Consider the following 20,751-nt stretch of genomic DNA (forward strand, 5'->3'; position numbering starts at 1 on the left):
TTTCACAGGCTAATACAATACAGTATTTGCTTACAAAACTCCACACATGCTCTCTCTTGTTTTTCGCACCCAATAATTAAGCAATCATATTGAATTTATTTTGATGTATTTCATATACAGGTATTTGCTTTTTATTGTTCTGAAGAGCACCTTGCAGGCACACACATGCATACACTCTCATGCTCTGCTTCACTCAGTGTACAGCCATACTGTTTATTTGAACTCAAACATAAAGGCCTCTGCTGTATATACAGTGGTTTCCTGATTGATTGTACTGAACTGATCTATTTATAGAGCACCTCGATAGGGAACAATCAATGTGTCATTCATTCTTGATTTAAATATTTTGGTCTTTTGGCTTCTCTTTTTCTTCTGCCACTTCTACTTCCTTTTTGCTTTCTTCCGCTTCTCCCTTATCATCCCCTTCTTCTGTTTCAGTGGCTCCATCCTCCACTCCATCTCCTCCTTCTTGGCTTTCATCTTCTCCATTTTCTTTAGGCTCCCCTGCTTCCTCTTTCTCCGTATCTCCATTGTCACCTGTAGAGACAATGTGATTAGTTGTTAACCGTTGTAAACACTGAATGTGACAATTCAAAACCTTAAAAAAAAAGAAGTGAAATCACATTCATTCAAACTCTAGACAACACGGACCTGCTTTTTGCTCTTCTTCCTCTTCCTCTGCTTCCTCGACTCCCTTCTCCTCTTCTTCCCCCTCTTCTTCCTCCTCTTCTTCCTGAGGACTTGACTCAGCAGGCTGTGCTTGACTGGCAGCTATAATCTCATCCGCAGAGGAGAATGATGAGCTGTACATGCGTAGGTAGGGAGCAGCAGAGCTCAGGCTGGACTGCATGGAAAACATGGGGCGGTTGTAGGATGGGGCAACACTCAGGCTTTGGGAGTAGACACTGGACATTTCCCCTGGTCCTCCAGCACTGAAGCGATTCTCCTCCCCTTCAAGCAGCTTCCTGGAAACAGAATAGATACATAGATCACAAGAGATGGCCCTGGTTGGCACTCAGTTAAATTTGTGTTACTGTAAAACACATATAATCCAATCTATGATCATATAGTAATGGTATAATTACAAACTTCTGCAAGAAGTTCCTCTCTGTGAAGTAGACACAATATGCATGTCTAATTTTACGAGTTACAGACCTGTAAGCTGCTATCTCGATGTCCAGAGCCATCTTAACGTTCAAGAGGTCTTGATAGTCCTTCAGGTACCTAGCCATTTCATTCTTAGTTGTCCTCAACTCGTCCTCCAGCTGGCCAATTGATTCCTATTTTGGAGAGATCATTAATATGATTAATGAGGTGTTTATTGTGGAATATATCTGATATATGTAAAAGTTTTTCCAAACATCATGACCAAACAACGTATTCTATAGGCCAGAACTTACTTTGTTGGTGTAAGGATGCATTACGCAGCATTTCTGTAGAATATTCATTGTGCGCATTTGTCTGAAGGATTAGGTTCAGCAGAGTCTGCTACACTACTTATACTAATGCAGATATTTAGACAGGTTACATTTTTCATTCATGCTGCTCTGGCACTGACCTGTAGGGCTGCGATCTCAGCACTCTGTTTCTCCTCCACCTCTTGTAGCTGATTCTCCAGGGACTGGTTCATCCCACGGCATGCTTCAATCTCCAGGTTCCGTGTTTTGATCAGGCGCCGGTACTCCCCGGCCTCGTCTTTGGCACTGCGAACGTTGTCTGTGTTGCGGGCGGTGCCTTCTGTCATCACACTCACCTTGCTGCGGAACCATTCCTCGGCTGACTGGAGGTTGCGGTGTGCCAGTTTCTCATACTGGACACGGATGTCTCGGAGGGCTGCGGACAGGTCTGGCTTGGCCACTTCCATCTCCACTGACACCTGGGCATTGTACTGCACCTGGGCCTGCAGCTCCGCTATCTCCCCCTCATGGAGACGTTTCAGGAAGGCCAACTCATCCAGCAGTGTCTCTGTCCTTTTCTCCAGCTCAACACGGCCCAAAGCAGCCTCATCTGCCCTCTTCCTTGCATCCATCAGACGGCCTTCTACCTCTTCTCTGCTGACTACCTCCTCTTCATAACGGCCCTGTAGACTCTGCAACACCTCCTCCATCTGGTCCCTGTGGTTCTGAGCAGCCTGTTTCTCATCGCGGGCCTCCTCCACAGCAGCACGGAGCTGGCGGATCTCGTGCTCATATAGGGACCTGAGGTGGGAGGGCTCGCCATGCTTCTGCCTGAGGATCAGCAGTTCAGCATCCAGCAGCCTGTTCTGCTGTTCCAGCTCGTGGACGCGCTCAATGAAACTGGCAAAGCGGTCGTTCAGCTCCTGCAGCTGGGCTTTCTCCTGCGTCCGCACGGCCTTGAACTCAGTGCTGACCTGCACCGCCTGGCTTATGTCCAGTTCAGCAGTGGCAGCAGAGCCAGAGGCAGATAGCAGCATGGAGGAGCTACGGCTGTATGTTGGGTAATGCAGCCGGGATGACCCATGGGATGAGAGGGGGGCAGAGAGGCTGGAATACACCGACCTGGATGTCATTCCTCCTGCACTGCCTCCATACCCTCCACTGCGCAGCGTCACCCTCCTCTTGTGGGAAGAGGAAGGATAGTAAGGGTCGTAACCAATGGAACTCATGACTCGTGAAACAGGCAGCTCTATGTTTGATGGAGTTGCTGGGTCGACTGCACAGTGGGATCTGCATCACCGTGGCTTTTATAGTGCTGTAATGACTGTGACGCAAACCTTTTTTTAAAGCACTGACAGCAGGGATCAATGACAGCGCCAGCCAGCCAAGTCTGAGCTGTTAAGAAAGGGATTGAGAGATAGGGTGAGAGGAAAAGAGACAGATGTAAGGGGCGGGGATAACCAGTGGAGAGAGAGGGAAGGCAATGAGGTCAGTCTGTAACGACAAAATGTAAATTTTGCTGTGAAGCATGTCTGTCTTACTGAAACAGGATGAGTAGGAAATGTTACTTTTAGCCCTAAAAACAAACTATAGCAATGCATCAGGTGACTGCAGTGCAGAGGCTTGAAACTACAGCGCTGGCAATTGAGGGAGCAAGTACTTTTGCCAACAATGACTCAGCACTGCACCATTTTGCCACTCCCATACTGCTGGGTAAGAGTCCAGAGCATTGCAGAGAACCTCATTCTTGTATCAATGTATCTTTTGCTCAACATTTGTATCAGTATTAGAAACCTTTGTCATTATATGTAGTCCTTAGTGCAGGCTTTATAATGACAGCACTACTGGACTCACAGGTGCACGTTTATGGGTTCAAACCTATTTGGGCTATCGCCTGAATTTGCTACACTGGTGTCACAGAGGAAAATCCCACTTATCTGGCTACTCAGACTCTAGCCTAGAAAAAACACCTCTCACAGACTCCAAATCAATCTAATGCAATCTCTACATGATGGTCACAGGTTGGGGAAGTCTTTTGAACAAAATGTAAAGTTGTGACAGCAATGGTATTCGTGTGCAAATGGTTTAATCATCTAAAAACATGGATTTTGGCTACTCAGACTAGACAAGATATACTGTATCATACCAGCTTTCACAGACTTCTTACTAATATATATTTAAAGTTAATGTCTTGAGGAAGCTTTATGAAGACAATTTAAAGTTGGGAATGTAATGATATTTTTGTGAAAATGTATTATTAATATAAACAACATGAATTTTCCTGTATCTGGGTATTCAGAATAGGCACTAGATATACCAGGCCACCTCTCAAACACGCCAAACAATCTCTACACACAGTGGACACAGCTTGGGGAAGCTTTATGAAGACAAGCTAGAGTTGTGAATGTAATGATATTTTATTTTTATAAATCATTTTGACAGTAACACCCCAAAAACTCTTTCATAAAGCTTATTCATTTCCATATGTACTAGGAAGCTACGTGTTTGTTTCTTGACTGAAAAAGTGCCTCAGGCCTTGAAAAATAAAAAAATAAACTGATTGAAAGTAAGGGGATATCGGTGAACAAATGCCGTGGTCAAGGCTACGACGGCGCCAGTGCAATGAGTTGAGCTTACTCAGGTGTTTAAAAGCACATATCAGACCAAGAGCCTAAAAGCCGATTTATGCTTGATCTGGAATGTGATACAGAGGCTCCATACGGAGGGTGTGACGCAATTACGGAGCCTCCAGAGGCTTGTGTTGGCCAAATCAAGCTCCGTACCACATCGCCGTGCCACTCCCAAATATTGTTACAAATGCTCTGTATAGCTACGCATTGACATAATTGTTTGACTGTAGGTGGGGGCAGTATGTCCTGTATAAGCACAAACTCACTTCTTTCAAAACAGCTCTGCTCTGCAACGCGCAATTAGTATGAATGCTCTTACTTCTGCAGAGGCCACATCGCAGTAAATGCTGTACGGCCAATACAGATGCCAGATTGACCATGAATCGGCTTTAATGCTTCTATAGTTCTTTATGAGTTTTAGTATAGAAAATGATCTTCCCGCAGAAGCGACAGTTACAGGGATGGTAAAAACGACTCGATTGCCATGGCAATATAAGGGAAACTGGGCAGAAGGGAGTGGTGCTTCAAATACAGCAGTTCTGTTGCCTGCCTCAACACATTATGGAAAGAAATTAACTGTATAGGAAGCTCTGGGGAAAGGTCATCTGGATACTGGACAGCCAATAAATTGGCAGATGCAAAGAGATTATCATCATTAGCGGACAACAGTTATTGAGGGCTTGAACAAAAAAAGCAGTTTGCGATTTTGTTCATACTGGTGAACCCCGTTTGACTTGTGTGGATGCAAATCAACCACAAACAGCCCTTACCTCTGGTATATCTTGGCATGCATCATTCAAGACTAACATGCTGACCAACAGTGGCGTGTATTCATGTGTGCCAAGGGAAGCCAGGCTTCCCCAAATATTTGACCAATAAAAAAAATACAAATGATAAAATCATTAATTTCTCTTTCGTCTCCCTCTTTGTTTTTACGCCAATTAGGGTTAGGGTTAGAAATCATCTGAGCGAGGGAAACAGCGCACCTCTGTCCTAGTATGTGTAGCCCATGTATCTGATGCTGTCTGGCCCAAAAGAGTATAACATCTTGAGGCCATAGCATTTGATTGATTGATGCCAGCAAGTATTTGGCCACCCTTGATAAAACAATTATAAAACAATTAACCAATCAGCATTAAGCTGGGCTCAGCTCAATGTAATTAAATACATGTTTTGCTCCATGAAGTAATCCAACAATGTGTACGCCGCCATCTTGTCTATTTCAAATCTTAATCTCTTATTGATTGAGACAGGAGGGTGTCCACCCCAAAGTGCTGCATGTCATGAGTGCAACTCAGAAATCAAGCGTCACGTTGAATGACATTCACCGTTCTCAATCTATGAGAAGATTTGAAATAGACAAGATGGCGGCTTACACATTGTTTGACTACGTCATGGAGCAAATATTTGATTTAATTTAATAACATAAAATGTTCTAAATTTAAACGAACCACCTGCAACTAGCCATGAAAGATTAGAAGACATACTTTGTATAGCGAAGTAAAGGTTGGTAGAAAATTATCTGTGCTACACTTCACACTACCTAAATAATAACCAGTGGTGGAAAAAGTACCCAATTGTCATACTTGAGTTAAAGTAAAGATACCTTAATAGAAAATTACTCAAGTAAAAGTGATAGTGCACACAGTAAAATACTACTTGAGTAAATAAAGCTTACTTAAGTATCAAAAGTAAAAGTATAAATCATTTCACATTCCTTATATTGAGCAAACCAGACGGCACGGTTTTCTTGTTATTTTAAGTTATGGATAGCCAGGGGCACAGTCCAACACTCAGCCATAATTTACAAATTAAGCATTTGTGTTTAGTGAGTCCACCATATCAAAGGCAGCAGGGATGACCAGGGATGCTCTCTTGATATGTGTGTGAATTGGACCATTTTCCTGTCCTGCTAAGCATTCGAACTGTAACAAGTACTTTGGGTGTCAGGGAAAATGTACGGAGTAAAAAGTACAATATAAATAGTAGTGTAAAGTACAGATGACCAAAAAAACTTGCACCACTGGTAATAATGCCAGGATTGTAAACTGTCATGGTCAACACATACTACAGTAGCTAAGATGGGGAGAAGTCTGTCCATAATAAAGTGCTGCTCTGCCTTTTTAACAACACTATCAACAAGGCAGGTCCTACAGGCCCTAGTTTTGTCGCATCTGGATTATTGTTCAGTCATGTGGTCTGGTGCCACAAAGAGGGACACCAAAAAATTACAATTGGCTCAGAACAGGGCAGCACGGCTTGCCCTTAAATGTACACGGAGAGCTAACATTAATAATATGCATGTAAATCTCTCATGGCTCAAAGTGGAGATATTGACTTCACCACTACTTGTTTTTGTAAGAAGGGTTGACATGCTTAATGCACCAAGGTGTCTGTTTAAACTACTAGCACACAGCTCAGACACCCATGCATACCCCACAAGACATGCCACCAAAGGTCTCTTCACAATCCCCAAGTCAAGAACAGACTATGGGAGGCACACAGTACTACATAGAGCCATGGCTACATGGAACTATATTCCCCATCAGGTAACTGATGCAAGCAGTATAAGTATATATATATATATTTTTTTTAACAGATAAAAATACACCTTATGGAACAACAGGGACTGTGAAGAGACACACACACGGCACAGACTACGCACGATAAGACACGTACGTACACATAGATGTTGAAGAGAAATTGTAGAATTAGGTTTTGACTTTGTGGCTGTGTTAACTAGCTGGTAACAATGGGGCAGAGATACCCGTCTCTGTTTTAGGTAAACTCGTTTTGCAAGCCAACACGCGCCGGGGTCTGAACGAAGTGACGGAAAGAGAGCAGAGAGCGTGCACCAATGGCGTGCAATCAACGGAATATCAGATATTATGATTGGCGCTTTTTTTTTATGGTCATCCTATTCGGAATTCCAAGTTGGAAACACACACTTCCTTTTTAGAGTTCCTACTTTCTGACCTAAAGATCACTAACATAATGATATGACCAAAGGCTTCCTGAGTTCCCATTTGTCTGGAAATGCAGCGTTCAAAACAACTGGGAACTCGGAATTCCCTGACTTCAGTGCGTTCAAGACAACTGTGAACTCTGAAGAAAATGAGGTGCGACTGGGAAAAATCGTTTTGAATGGTCACCCAACTTGGAATTCCAACTCGGGAACTCGGGCCTGTTTCTAGAGCTCAGACTTTTCGACCTGAAGATCACTGACGTCATGATTTGCCCTCGTTCCCAGATGTCTTGAACGCACCACAAGCACTATTTTTCCCCCTGAGTTCCCATTTGTCTTGAAAGCACATATTTTTGGGGGGTCAAATCATGACATCAGTGATCTTCAAGTCGGAGCTCTAGAAAGATACCAGAGTTTCCGACTTGGAATTCCAAGTTGGATGAGCTGTTTTTTTTTCTTCAGTTCCCAGTTATCTTGAATGCACTGAAGTCAGAAGTCTGAGATTTGAACGCGGCAATTCGTTCAGGGTATCGCTAGCTACCCTGATTCATAGGATTATCACAATGACTGTATAAATGAATGGACAAAGCCATCGATCACGTGACACCATTCATTCCTACAGTATATAACACATTATCTTATATATTATATTATTATATATTATATTATATACAGTATATAACACTTATCTCCCTCACTAGCTTTAAGCACCAGCTGTCAGAGCAGCTCACAGATTACTGCACCTGTACATAGCCCATCTATAATTTAGCCCAAACAACTACCTCCCCCCCTACTGTATTTATTTATTTATTTTGCTCCTTTGCACCCCATTATTTCTATCTCTACTTTGCACATTCTTCCACTGCAAATCTACCATTCCAGTGTTTTACTTGCTATATTGTATTTACCTCGCCACCATGGCCTTTTTTTACCTTTTACCTCCCTTATCTCACCTCATTTGCTCACATTGTATATAGACTTATTTTTCTACTGTATTACTGACTGTATGTTTGTTTTACTCCATGTGTAACTCTGTGTTGTTGTATGTGTCAAACTGCTTTGCTTTATCTTGGCCAGGTCGCAATTGTAAATGAGAACTTGTTCTCAACTTGCCTACCTGGTTAAATAAAGGTGAAATAAATAAAATAATATGAATAATATGAATAATAATGCTGCGTTCACGTCGTGTCGGAAACTCTGAAATGTCCGACTTGTTAACCTAGTTGGAAGAGTCGGATCCCGAGTTTCCCACTTGGGAGGTACCAGAATCAGCGAATAGGAAGCTCTACGCAAATAACTTACGTTAATTTGAACTCGCACACAGTTTCCGACATGAGGTGAACGCTACATCAATAGTGCATTTGAAGCCCAGGAAGTTGGTTAAGGTGGCATCTAATGGGAGATTTATGTAGACTTGTGCCACATTCAACTTCAAGACAACTTGGAACTTGCGGCAACCGACTTCAGTGTGTTCAAGACAACTGGGACCTTGGAAAAACGAGCTCTGACTGGGAAAAATTGCTTTGAAAGGTCATTCAACTCGGAAACTCGGCCATCTTCCTAGTGCTCCGACTTTCCGACCTAAAGATCACTGATGTCACAGGCTACTAAATTATCCTCATAACTTCTGTGTGCGATTAAAAAAATTGACTCAGCTAGTTAAATAAATATTATTATTATTATCATTATAGTTATTGAGATGAGCGAGATGCAAGACTTAGCTTTTACACAGTCACACACAGTATCTGCGCATATGCATGGGTTCGCTTCACGCTGTTCACAGCATTGTAGCCAGCGCACCAACAAAGTGGAGAAGTTAAGGCTCGCGCTTCAATGCTCTTAGTTGTTGTGGAAATTGACCCACTAGGTGGTTTACTTTCTGCATGTAGACTATGTCATATGACTAACTTACAAATAATCGGTACAAGGACATACAGTACCAGTCTAAAGTTTGGACACACCACACCTCAGGGTTTTTCTTTATTTTTTTTACTATTTTCTACATTGTAGAATAATAGTGAAGACATCAAAACTATGAAATAACACATATGGAATCATGTAGTAGCCAAAAAAAGTGTAAATAAAATCAAAATATATTTTATTTGAGATTCTTCAAAGTAGCTAGCCTTTACCTTGATGACAGCTTTGCACACCCTTGGCATTCTCTCAACCAGCTTCATGAGGTAGTCACCTGGAATGCATTTCAATTAACACTTGGGCCTTAAAAAGTTAATTTGTGGAATTTCTTTCCTTAATGAGTTTGAGCTAATCAGTTGTGTTGTGACAAAGTGGGGGGGGGGGGGGGGGGGGTATACAGATGATAGGCCTATTTGGTAAAATATCATATTATGACAAGAACAGCTCAAATAAGCAAAGAGAAACGACAGTCTATCATTGCTTTAAATTTCAAGAACTTTTAAAGTTTCTTCATATGCAGTCAGAAAAACCATCAAGCGCTATGATGAAACTGGCTCTCATGAGGACGGCCACAGGAAAGGAAGACCCAGAGTTACCTCTGCTGCAGAGGATAAGTTAATTAGAGTTACCAGCCTCAGAAATTGCAGCCCAAATAAATGCTTCACAGAGTTCAAGTAACAGACACATCTCAACGGCAACTATTCAGAGGAGACTGCGTGAATCAGGCCTTCATGGTCGAATTATCTATCATAATATTTTCCAGGCGGTTTGTATTTCATCAGCAAAGCCCTGGAAAAGGATCATTGTTACACCAAAGGACTGGTGTTGAAGGAGAAGATCTTTGAAGAGCAGCCTTGTTTGAAGAGGGACTCTGTGCAAATGTTACTGAAGTGATACGGCCCTACTTCTACACACTAGTCTACTTATCATAAATGTGTGCTATCATACAACCGTCCACATGGTCTTGATCTTGAGCTCATACTCCATCTGCAGTGACATGTTCATTCACTATGTGGAGGAGACCCAGGCCATTGTGGAGGAGGCGATGGATCTGTGACGGTGGAGACAGGCTCTCTCTGCCCAGGAACTCAGACCTGGTGCTGGTACAAACTATCCTCTGTTTCTCGTGAGTCTTCACATTTCCCCCCCCCCCCCCCCCTTGTAGTTTCAGGGGAGACAGTTGCTGTTAATATTCAAACATGTATTTGTTTTTTTGCAGTTGACGTGCTTGCTGTTCATTGTGATTTAAGGGTAAGAATGCATTGTTTTAATTGACGAAAAGCATTTTGGACTTATTCTCAGGTGGAAGAATATGGGAGAGAGCCTCCTTGCCATGTACAGACATCAGACCACCTGTGAGCCGCCATGCCCAAGCCTGGGCCGCAGGATCAACCTGTCCCAGTAGCGCAACCCCAACTGCCTCCAGGCCTTGCCTCCTGAGCCCTGCCCTCCTCCTGTCAGTGAGATCCAGACCATCCCCAGCATCTCCCTGCCTCCACTCCCTGTCCCTGAGCCATCAGCACTGTCCCAGCCCTCTGGTTCAGATCACACAGACTACAGTGTTGGTCAATACCTTCTTTTCATCTAATTTAGCATGTCAATTCCATTGATTTGCAAGCATGAAACCATTTAGACAACATCAAATTGACTGGTTATTGTATATTCTGATAATGCGTTTTATTGCCCTCACAGCTATGGAAACCTCGCTCACTGAAAAGGAGGCCCCTGAGAGGAGACACTGCCAAGTGCCGCTCTGGTCGGGTCATAAACACCAAGTGCAAGGAGGAGAAGATCGACTTCCAGGAGCTGCTGTTCAAATACCTACCATCCAGGTATTGTCATGAAACCTCAAGGGGAAACTATCAACACATTGCAAGTATATATTCTTATTGGATAATAACTAGGCTCTTCCGTTCCACTCAGACTGAAGAAGTTTGACCTTGAGGATGATGACGAGAGCCTGAGTAACCTGGAGGCCCAGTGTGAAATCAAGCTGGACTTCCAGCTGCTCCATGGCAAAAGCTGCATGCCTTTCAGACTACTGAATATATGGAATCGGGTACATGTCTTATGTAAATGAGGTCACGCTGCTTGCTTAGTGAGTACAGCTTTCTCCTGATTCGGTTTATACTGAGGCTCGAACCCAGGACCTCTGCCTCACAAACTGCATCATGTAATCGCCCTCCTGAGGCGTCTTACCCATTCGTCCCTCTGAAAAGCTAGCTATTCAGCAGCGCAAGTGTTTCACAGATCCCCATCTGCAACATTTACACAATTCTCTGACTGAAATGTAGAGTCGGATGTCAAACATCTCATGGGATTTACATTGTCTTACTCTTTCCTCATCCCCAGAACAACAGGATATCTCCTGCTCAATAATATGAGCAACGGTGGGATATTAGAGATGACGATGCGCTATCTGAAAGCGGTGGGTCAGAGGTTCATGGAGGAGTGGCCTCGTGGGCTGACTGCAGTGGTGCAGGAGGTGTATCATAGTTGGAGGAAGCACAGTAGTGGCCTGCCCAACCCTCTACTCCGCAACTGCAGTAATCAACACAAATGGGTATAGGACATCTATTCTGACTCTTCTGATTTATTACTTTATTGACAGTGTTTTTATTTGAAAAACTTACATCTCTGCCTGTGTTTTTTACATTCCACCTAATGCGAATGTCAAGCTGTCTGTAAAAGAGTTGTGATTGGTGCTTTATGCAGGAAATGTCGCTGATGAGCCTATCATGTCTGGAGCTTCAGTTGGAGCAGTGGTCTCACAGCAAAGGCAAGAATGGTACGTGTCAAACACATTGCTGTACTTTGGTATTCTTTATGAAATACAGTTTTCTGTTGGTTTCTTTCTTTTACATGAACCATATTGGTATATTCCTTTCTGTGTTTTTATTGTGAAGGGTCCCCAAGAAAGTGCAGTGGGGGCGAGAGCAGTGTTGGGTGTGATGCAGAGTTCCCAGGGCAGCACTCTGAGGGGGACCTGTTACAGCTGGGGAACCTGTTTGAGGAGAACTGGGTGGCTGTGGTGGTGCGTGTTTCCTTTTTCAAGGCATGCTTCTTGGCCCTGCAAGTAACCTTCACATTCATCCTGCAACATAATTTACCCATGTTTCCTTGACTATTTACCATAACACTTGAATATTTGTTTCTAGTATGATACTGAGTTGATCTCTTTCTTTATACATCTCACATATTGGTTTCAATGATTAAGACAAATCAATCTGATCTACATTTCTATTGACATATGTAATCCATAACCTAAGACGTGCTTTGAAGGCTTGTGTCATCTCACAGGGAGACCTGGACCAGGCCCTGGAGAGCTATGATGTGTGTGTAGGCATGCTGCAGAGATTCACGCACGGACCACAGAGGAGGAAAGGTACACCATCTACCTGCCCAACCTGCGTACAGATGCAGCCATCTTGGTGGAGGAGGTCAGTGGAAGGGCTGAACAGTAAAACTATAGCACAAATAGTCTATTTGAATAACATGCACTTGGCCCTCAACCATCCCATTAGAGCGTGTGGTTTTGAGTTGTCTGGTTCATCAGAAAGCGTTCCCTTCTCCCCATTGCATGGACAGATTGATAAGAAGCTGGTGTCTCTGGAGCGTTGTCAGTCCCTGGCGGAGATCCAGCATCTGAGTCTAGGGACTATGAGTCTGTGGCGCGGCTGCTGCAGCCCACCCTCAGCTATGGCTCTGGGCGGGTCAAGCCTCTGGAGTTTGTCCAGCTGCTGCTGCAGTTTACCTTCTGGATTAATACAGCAATAGATCATTTTGTAGATGTACTGTAGTATTTGTCTTTATATGGTTCTTTTAGTTTCAACAAGTCTTTCTCTTTGAGGCATGGCCGTCACTACTAATCAGTGTAGTACCAACGTAGGAAAGCAGTATTAAATGTACAATATGTACCATGATTACATTTTTCCTCTTTTCTTGGCATCTCTGCCCCAGAACTCCCTGTTGAAACTGAAGGACTACCGCCAGTGTCTGGAGTGCACCGAGGTTGCCCTGAATGAAGCCCTGCAGCAGCTCAACTCTGTCCCAGTCAGCTCTCACACGGCAAAGGAGGAGTGGTTCTCTACCATCACAACGCTGCTGGGAGGCTTCGAGGTCTGCTTCACAGAGGACCCTCAGCTCCTGAGCAACGTCAACCACTACACCAGCATGGCCAACAACCTCATCCGGGTCAACACTCACACTAATATACCTGGTAGACACAGAGTGTGTTTGGAAACAGAAAATGATATATAAATGTGTGCTGTGTCCAGCTCAGCCCTGCCCTGGATTCTCCTGCACCACAGCATCAAGCACGAGGAGGCTGCCTTCAACTGCCTGCTTCGCCAGCACATATATTTGTAGGGGATGATGAAGGTACATTACATGACCAAAAGTATGTGGACACTGCTCAACGAACATCTCATTACAAAATCATGGGCATTAATATGGAGTTGGTCCCGCCTTTGCTGACATAACAGCCTCCACTCTTCTGGGAAGGCTTTCCACGAGATGTTTGAACATTGCTACAGGGACTTGCTTCCATTCAGCCACGAGCATTAGTGAGTTCGGGCACTGATGTTGAGCGATTAGCCTGGCTCACAGTCGGAATTCCAATTCATCCCAAAGGTGTTCGTTGGGGGTTGAGGTTAAGGCTCTGTGCAGGCTAGTCAAGTTGTTCTTCACCGATCTCGACAAACCATTTCTGTATGAACCTCGCTTTGTGCACAGGGGCAATGTCATGCTGAAACAGGAAAGGCCTTCCCCAAACTGTTGCCACAAAGTTGAAAGCACAAAATCGTCTACAATGTCATTGTATGCTGTCGGGTTAAGATTTCCCTTCACTGGAACTAAGGGGCCTAGTCCGAACCATGGAAAAACAGCCCCAGACCATTTTAAACTTTACAGGTGGCACTATTTATTGGGGCAGGTAGTGTACTCCTGGCATCCGCCAAACCCAGATTCGTCGATCAGACTTTTAGATGGTGAAGCGTGATTAAAAATAATCAAATCAAATGTTATTGGTCACATAAACATGGTTAGCAGATGTTAATGCGAGTGTAGCGAAATGCTTGTGCTTCTAATTCCGACAGTGCAGTAATATCTAACAAGTAATCTAACAATTCCACAACAACTATCTAATAACCACAAATCTAAAGGGATGGAATAAGAATATGTACATAGAAATATATGGATGAGCGATGACCGAGCGGCATAGGCAAGATGCAATAGATGGTATAAAATACAGTATATACATATGAGATGAGTAATGTAAGATGTGTAAACAGTATTAAAGTGGAATTATTTAGAGTGCATTGTATAAAGTGACTAGTGATCCATTTACTAAAGTGGCCAATGATTTGAGTTTGTATGTAGGCAGCAGCATCTCTGTGTTAGTGATGGCTGTTTAACAGTCTGATGGCCTTGAGATAGAAGCTGTTTTTCAGTCTCGGTCCCAGCTTTGATGCACCTTTACTGACCTCGCCTTCTGGATGGTAGCGGGGTGAACAGGCAGTGGCTTGGGTGATTGTTGTCCGTGATGATCTTTTTGGCCTTCCTGTGATATCGGGTGCTGTAGGTGTCCTGGAGGGCAGGTAGTTTGCCCTCGGTGATTTGTTGTGCAGACCGCACCACCCTCTGAGGAGCCTTGCAGGTGAGGGCGGTGTAGTTGCCGTACCAGGCAGCCCGACAGGATGCTCTCAATTGTGCATCTGTAAAAGTTTGAGGGTTTTAGGTGACAAGCCAAATTTCTTCAACCTCCTGAGGTTGAATAGGCGCTGTTGCACCTTCTTTTCCACACTGTCTGTGTGGGTGGACCATTTCAGTTTGTCTGTGATGTGTACGCCGAGGAACTTAAAACGTTCCACTTTCTCCACTGCTGTCCCGTCGATGTGGATAGGGGGGGTGATCCCTCTGCTGTTTCCTGAAGTCCACCATCATCTCCTTTGTTTTGTTGACGTTGAGTTTTCCTGACACCACACTCCGAGTGCCCTCACCCACCTCCCTGTAGGCTGTCTCGTCATTGTTGGTAATCAAGCCCACTACTGTTGTGTCGCCTGCAAACTTGATGATTGAGTTGGAGGCGTGCATGGCCACGCAGTCATGGGTGAACAGGGAATACAGGAGGGGGCTGAGCACACACCCTTGTGGGGCCCCAGTGTTGAGGATCAGCGAAGTGGTGTTGTTTCCTACCTTCACCACCTGGGGGCGGCCCGTCAAAGTCCAGGACCCAATTGCACAGGTCGAGGTTGAGACCCAGGGCCTCAAGCTTAATGATGAGCTTGGAGGGTACCATGGTGTTGAATGCTGAGCTGTAGTCAATGAACAGCATTCTTACATGGGTATTCCTCTTGTCCAGATGGGATAGGGCAGTGTGATGGCGATTGCCTTTTCTGTGGATCTATTGGGGCAGTAAGCAAATTGAAGTGGGTCTAGGTTGTCAGGTAAGGTAGAGGTGATATGATCCTTAACTAGCCTCAAAGCACTTCATGATGACAAGTGAGTGCTACGGGGTGATAGTCATCTAGTTCAGTTACCTTTGCTTTCTTGGGTATAGGAACAATGGTGGCCATCTTGAAGCATGTGGGGACAGCAGACTGGGATAGGGAGCGATTGAATATGTCTATAAACACACCAGCCAGTTGGTCTGCACATGCTCTGAGGACGCAGCTAGGGATGCCGTCTGGGCCGGCAGCCTTGCGAGGGTTAACACGTTGAAATGTCTTACTCATGTTGGCCATGGAGAAGGAGAGGGGGGGGCCTGCAGTCCTTGGTAGTGGGCCGCGTCGGTGGCACTATTATCCTCAAAGCGGGCAAAGAAGGTGTTTAGTTTGTCTGGAAGCAAGACGTCTGTGTCTGACATGGCTGGTTTTCTTTTTGTAGTCTTTAATTGCCTGTAAACCCTGCCACATACATCTCGTGTCTGGGCCGTTGAATTGCAACTCCACTTTGTCCCTTTACCGACATTTTGCTTGTTTGATTGCCTTGCGGAGGGAATAACTACACTGTTTATATTCAGCCATATTCCCAGTCATCTTTCCATGGTTAAATGCGGTGGTTCGCGCTTTGTTTTGTGTGAATTCCGCCATCTATCCACGGTTTCTGGTTAGGGTAGGTTTTAATATTCACAGTAGGTACAACCTCTCCAATGCACTTTATCACTTCAGAGAACGCGTTTCCACTGCTCCAGAGTCCAATGGCGGCGAACTTTACACCACTCCAGCTGACGCTTGGCATTGTGTATGATGATCTTAGGCTTGTGTGCGGCTGCTCGGCCATAGAAACCCATTTCATGAAGCTCCCGATGAACAGTTATTGTGCTGAAGTTGCTTCCAACGGTAGTTTGGAATTTGTAGTGAGTGTTGCAACCTGACATCAGATGATTTTTAAGCGCTACGTGCTTCATCACTTGCCGGTCCCGTTCTGTGAGCTTGTGTGACCTACCACTTCGTGGCTTAGCCGTTGCTGCTCCTAGATGTTTCCACTTCACAATAACACAGCACTGCACCAGTCCACAGCACAGTGGACCGGTGCAGCTCTAGCAGGACAGAAATTTGACAAACTGACTTGTTGGGAAGGTGGCTTGTTAGAAAGTCACTGAGTTTTCCAGTAAGGCCATTATACTGCCAATGTTTGTCTATGAAGATTGCATGGCTGTGTGCTTGATTTTATATATCTGTCAGTAACGGGTGTGGCTGAAATAGCTGAATCAACTAATTTGAAGGGGTGTCCACATACTTGTGTGTGTATATATACAGTGGGGCAAAAAAGTATTTAGTCAGCCACCAATTGTGCAAGTTCTCCCACTTAAAAAGATGAGAGAGGCCTGTAATTTTCATCATAGGTACACTTCAACTATGACAGACAAAATGAGAAAAAAAAATCCAGAAAATCACATTGTAGGAGTTTTTATGAATTTATTTGCAAATTATGGTGGAAAATAAGTATTTGGTCAATAACAAAAGTGTATCTCAATACTTTGTTATATATCCTTTGTTGGCAATGACAGAGGTCAAACGTTTTCTGTAAGTCTTCACAAGGTTTTCACACACTGTTGCTGGTATTTTGGCCCATTCCTCCATGCACATCTCCTCTAGAGCAGTGATGTTTTGGGGCTGTTGCTGGGCAACACGGACTTTCAACTTCCTCCAAAGATTTTCTATGGGGTTGAGATCTGGAGACTGGCTAGGCCACTCCAGGACCTTGAAATGCTTCTTACGAAGCCACTCCTTCGTTGCCCGGGCGGTGTGTTTGGGATCATTGTCGTGCTGAAAGACCCAGCCACGTTTCATCTTCAATGCCCTTGCTGATGGAAGGAGGTTTTCACTCAAAATCTCACGATACATGGCCCCATTCATTCTGTCCTTTACACGGATCAGTCGTCCTGGTCCCTTTGCAGAAAAACAGCCCCAAAGCATGATGTTTCCACCCCCATGCTTCACAGTAGGTATGGTGTTCTTTGGATGCAACTCAGCATTCTTTGTCCTCCAAACACGACGAGTTGAGTTTTTCCCCAAAAGTTATATTTTGGTTTCATCTGACCATATGACATTCTCCCAATCTTTTTCTGGATCATCCAAATGCTCTCTAGCAAACTTCAGACAGGCCTGGACATGTACTGGCTTAAGCAGGGGGACACGTCTGGCACTGCAGGATTTGAGTCCCTGGCGGCGTAGTGTGTTACTGATGGTAGGCTTTGTTACTTTGGTCCCAGCTCTCTGCAGGTCATTCACTAGGTCCCCCCGTGTGGTTCTGGGATTTTTGCTCACCGTTCTTGTGATCATTTTGACCCCACGGGGTGAGATCTTGCGTGGAGCCCCAGATCGAGGGAGATTATCAGTGGTCTTGTATGTCTTCCATTTCCTAATAATTGCTCCCACAGTTGATTTCTTCAAACCAAGCTGCTTACCTATTGCAGATTCAGTCTTCCCAGCCTGGTGCAGGTCTACAATTTTGTTTCTGGTGTCCTTTGACAGCTCTTTGGTCTTGGCCATAGTGGAGTTTGGAGTGTGACTGTTTGAGGTTGTGGACAGGTGTATTTTATACTGATAACAAGTTCAAACAGGTGCCATTAATACAGGTAACGAGTGGAGGACAGAGGAGCCTCTTAAAGAAGAAGTTACAGGTCTGTGAGAGCCAGAAATCTTGCTTGTTTGTAGGTGACCAAATACTTATTTTCCACCATAATTTGCTAATAAATTCATAAAAAATCCTACAATGTGATTTTCTGGATTTTTTTTCTCATTTTGTCTGTCATAGTTGAAGTGTACCTATGATGAAAATTACAGGCCTCTCTCATCTTTTTAAGTGGGAGAACTTGCACAATTGGTGGCTGACTAAATACTTTTTTGCCCCACTGTATATATATGTGTGTATGTGTATGTGGTGGTGAAGTCCATCCTGTTCATAACTGCTATAATGCCCTATTTAAATCTATGCTGGAAGCCCTAAAATGTCTTGCTGTTTCCTGTGACTCTCTTCAGATAACTCTAACACCCCCATTCTGCCCTCCTCCCTGATGCTGCTCAACACGGCGAGTACCTGGGCCACCGCTCCTGGTGCTGCAACTCAGATGGAGCTCTGTTCAGGTGCTATGTGAGTCGGTCAACAGAGCTGAGATTGTGTGGACATCCTCCGTCAGCTCAGTCAATTCTCTGTTTTTGTTTTCCTATGATATGGTTTTAATTAGTTTCTAATGTCTTTCAAAGTATTTGTCAAAGTTTAATCAGGATAGAACTAACCTCATTGTTGTCTTCATGTTCATGGTTCAGGTTCGTGTTCTGGAGAAAGAGCGGTCTCCCTCTAAAGCGGAGGATACTCATCCCTACAAAGAGGAGATGGAGATGGGCTTGGAGCAGTGCCTCTGCTGCCTGTATGCTTACCCCAGCAAGAAGATCATGGCCCGCTATCAAGAGGAGCACTCTGCTCAACAGGTCAAACACCCAACCCTCTTAATGTCATATTACTGACTGTCAATCTTTCAATGCCATTCACATTTCTGAGGATTAGCTAATAGAGATCATGTAGTGTGTTCAACTGGCCACTAGGTGGCGGTCAATTTCACATTAGGTTGTTTACGCACTGGGATTGGCTTGTAGTGTAACTGTGATACGCTGTAATTGCATGATGAATAGACTCTGTTCCAAAGGGACAAGGTTCATTAGTTAATGAATGCAGTCCCCCGACTAATTAACTACTGGTTGGTCCACTGAGTCATACGACCCAGGAACTCCACTCGAGCAGGTCAATACAGGAGGAAGAAAGCAATTGATTCACTTTCAGGGAGTTTGAATGAGATTAATTATCTGACTGCCTCTGCATCAGAATGTACCAGCCTGTGCTGTTAGTCTCTTATCATGCTAGAGGGAATCACCAGGGTTTCACTTAGGAAGAGTTGAATCTTAGGGCAAACTCTTTGGTGGCGAGTTTTAAAAAGTGTGTGTGCATGCGTGCGTTAGTACTAGGATTTTTTTAACAGTACACTATAAATGTTTTGCTTATCATCATAACTAACTGTGTTTTTCTATGGAGAGCAGGTGGAACTCCTTTGGAGCCACGCCCTCTTCATGTTCCAGTACTTTAAGCCCAAGAGTGCCTCAGTTTGATAGCTACAAGATAAGCACGGTGTCTGCTGACCTGGCTAACCTGCTGAAGAGGATCTCTGGCATTGTGTCCTACAGTGACACTCCCATCCTCACTATGGATGAGGTGTCAGCCTACACCGAGGGCACGGCTGGAATCAAATCAAAGTTTATTTGTCACGTGCGCCGAATACAACAGGTGTGGACCTTACAGTGAAATGCTTACTTAACCAATAGTGCAAAAAAGGTATTCGGTGAACAATAGATAAGTAAAGAAATAAAAACAACAGACAGTGAAAAATAACAGCAGCGAGGCTATAAAAGTAGCGAGGCTATAAAAGTAGCAAGGCTACATACAGACACCGGTTAGTCGGGCTGATTGAGGTAGTATGTACGTGTAGCGATGGTTAAAGTGACTATGCATATATGATGAACAGAGAGTAGCAGTAGTGTAAAGAGGGGTTGGCGGGTGGCGGGACACAATGCAGATAGCCCGAGTAGCCAATGTTAGCACTGGTTGGTCGGGCCAATTGAGGTAGTATGTACATGAATGTATAGTTAAAGTGATTATGCATATATGATAAACAGAGAGTAGCAGCAGCGTAAAAGAGGGGTGGAGGGGAACACAATGCAGATAGTTCGGGTAGCCATTTGATTACCTGTTCAGGAGTCTGATTGGGGGTAAAAACTGTTGAGAAGCCTTTTTGTCCTAGACTTGGCACTCCGGTACCGCTTGCCATGCGGTAGTAGAGAGAACAGTCTATGACTGGGGTGGCTGGGGTTGTTGACAATATTTAGGGCCTTCCTCTAACACTGCCTGGCATAGAGGTCCTGATGGCAGGCAGCTTAGCCCCTGTGATGTACTGGGCCATATGCACTACACTCTGGAGGGCCTTGCGGTCGGAGGCCGAGCAATTGCCGTACCAGGCAGTGATGCAACCAGTCAGGATGCTCTCGATGTTGCAGCTGTAGAACCTTTTGAGGATCTCAGGACCCATGCCAAATCTTTTTAGTGTCCTGATGGGGAATAGGCTTTGTCGTGCCCTCTTCACGACTGTCTTGGCGTGTTTGGACCATTCTAGTTTGTTGTTGTGGACACCAAGGAACTTGAAGCTCTCAATCTGCTCCACTACAGACCCGTCGATGAGAATGGGGGCGTGCTCGGTGCTCCTTTTCCTGTAGTCCACAATCATCTCCTTAGTCTTGTTTACGTTGAGGGATAGGTTGTTATTCTGGCACCACCCGGCTAGGTCTCTGAC

General features: G+C 44.4%; 1 protein-coding gene and 1 pseudogene across 2 annotated transcripts; one reads left to right on the plus strand and one right to left on the minus strand.

Moving 5' to 3' along the window:
* Positions 1-280: 280 nt before the first annotated feature.
* LOC120062736 (neurofilament light polypeptide-like) lies at positions 281-2,626 on the minus strand. Of its 2 annotated transcripts, XM_039012797.1 has the most exons (5): positions 1,559-2,626; positions 1,156-1,280; positions 886-965; positions 652-771; positions 281-525 (listed from the first exon to the last, which is right to left on the minus strand). In XM_039012797.1, the coding sequence occupies exons 1-5, from the start codon at positions 2,624-2,626 to the stop codon at positions 338-340; spliced, it is 1,581 nt and encodes a 526-aa protein (XP_038868725.1). In that variant the 3' UTR covers positions 281-337. The 2 variants fall into 2 exon arrangements, with proteins under 2 accessions (XP_038868725.1, XP_038868724.1); XM_039012796.1 differs by having other exon boundaries at positions 652-965.
* Positions 2,627-2,992: 366 nt separating this feature from the next.
* LOC120062864 overlaps positions 2,993-20,751 on the plus strand; it is a 47,476-nt pseudogene continuing 29,717 nt past the window's right edge.

Source organism: Salvelinus namaycush, chromosome 18 (genome assembly GCF_016432855.1).
Source record: "Salvelinus namaycush isolate Seneca chromosome 18, SaNama_1.0, whole genome shotgun sequence".
NCBI classification, from domain to species: domain Eukaryota; kingdom Metazoa; phylum Chordata; class Actinopteri; order Salmoniformes; family Salmonidae; genus Salvelinus; species Salvelinus namaycush.

What these genes read in the sequence shown, in the direction of transcription:
- LOC120062736 (XM_039012796.1), bottom strand. Translation starts at nt 2,626, where the DNA reads ATGAGTTCCATTGGTTACGACCCTTACTATCCTTCCTCTTCCCACAAG. An exon ending in CTGAGATCGCAGCCCTACAG is followed by an intron (nt 1,281 to 1,558) that starts GTCAGTGCCAGA and finishes TCTCCAAAATAG; the next exon opens with GAATCAATTGGCCAGCTGGA. An exon ending in ATCGAGATAGCAGCTTACAG is followed by an intron (nt 966 to 1,155) that starts GTCTGTAACTCG and finishes TTCTGTTTCCAG; the next exon opens with GAAGCTGCTTGAAGGGGAGG.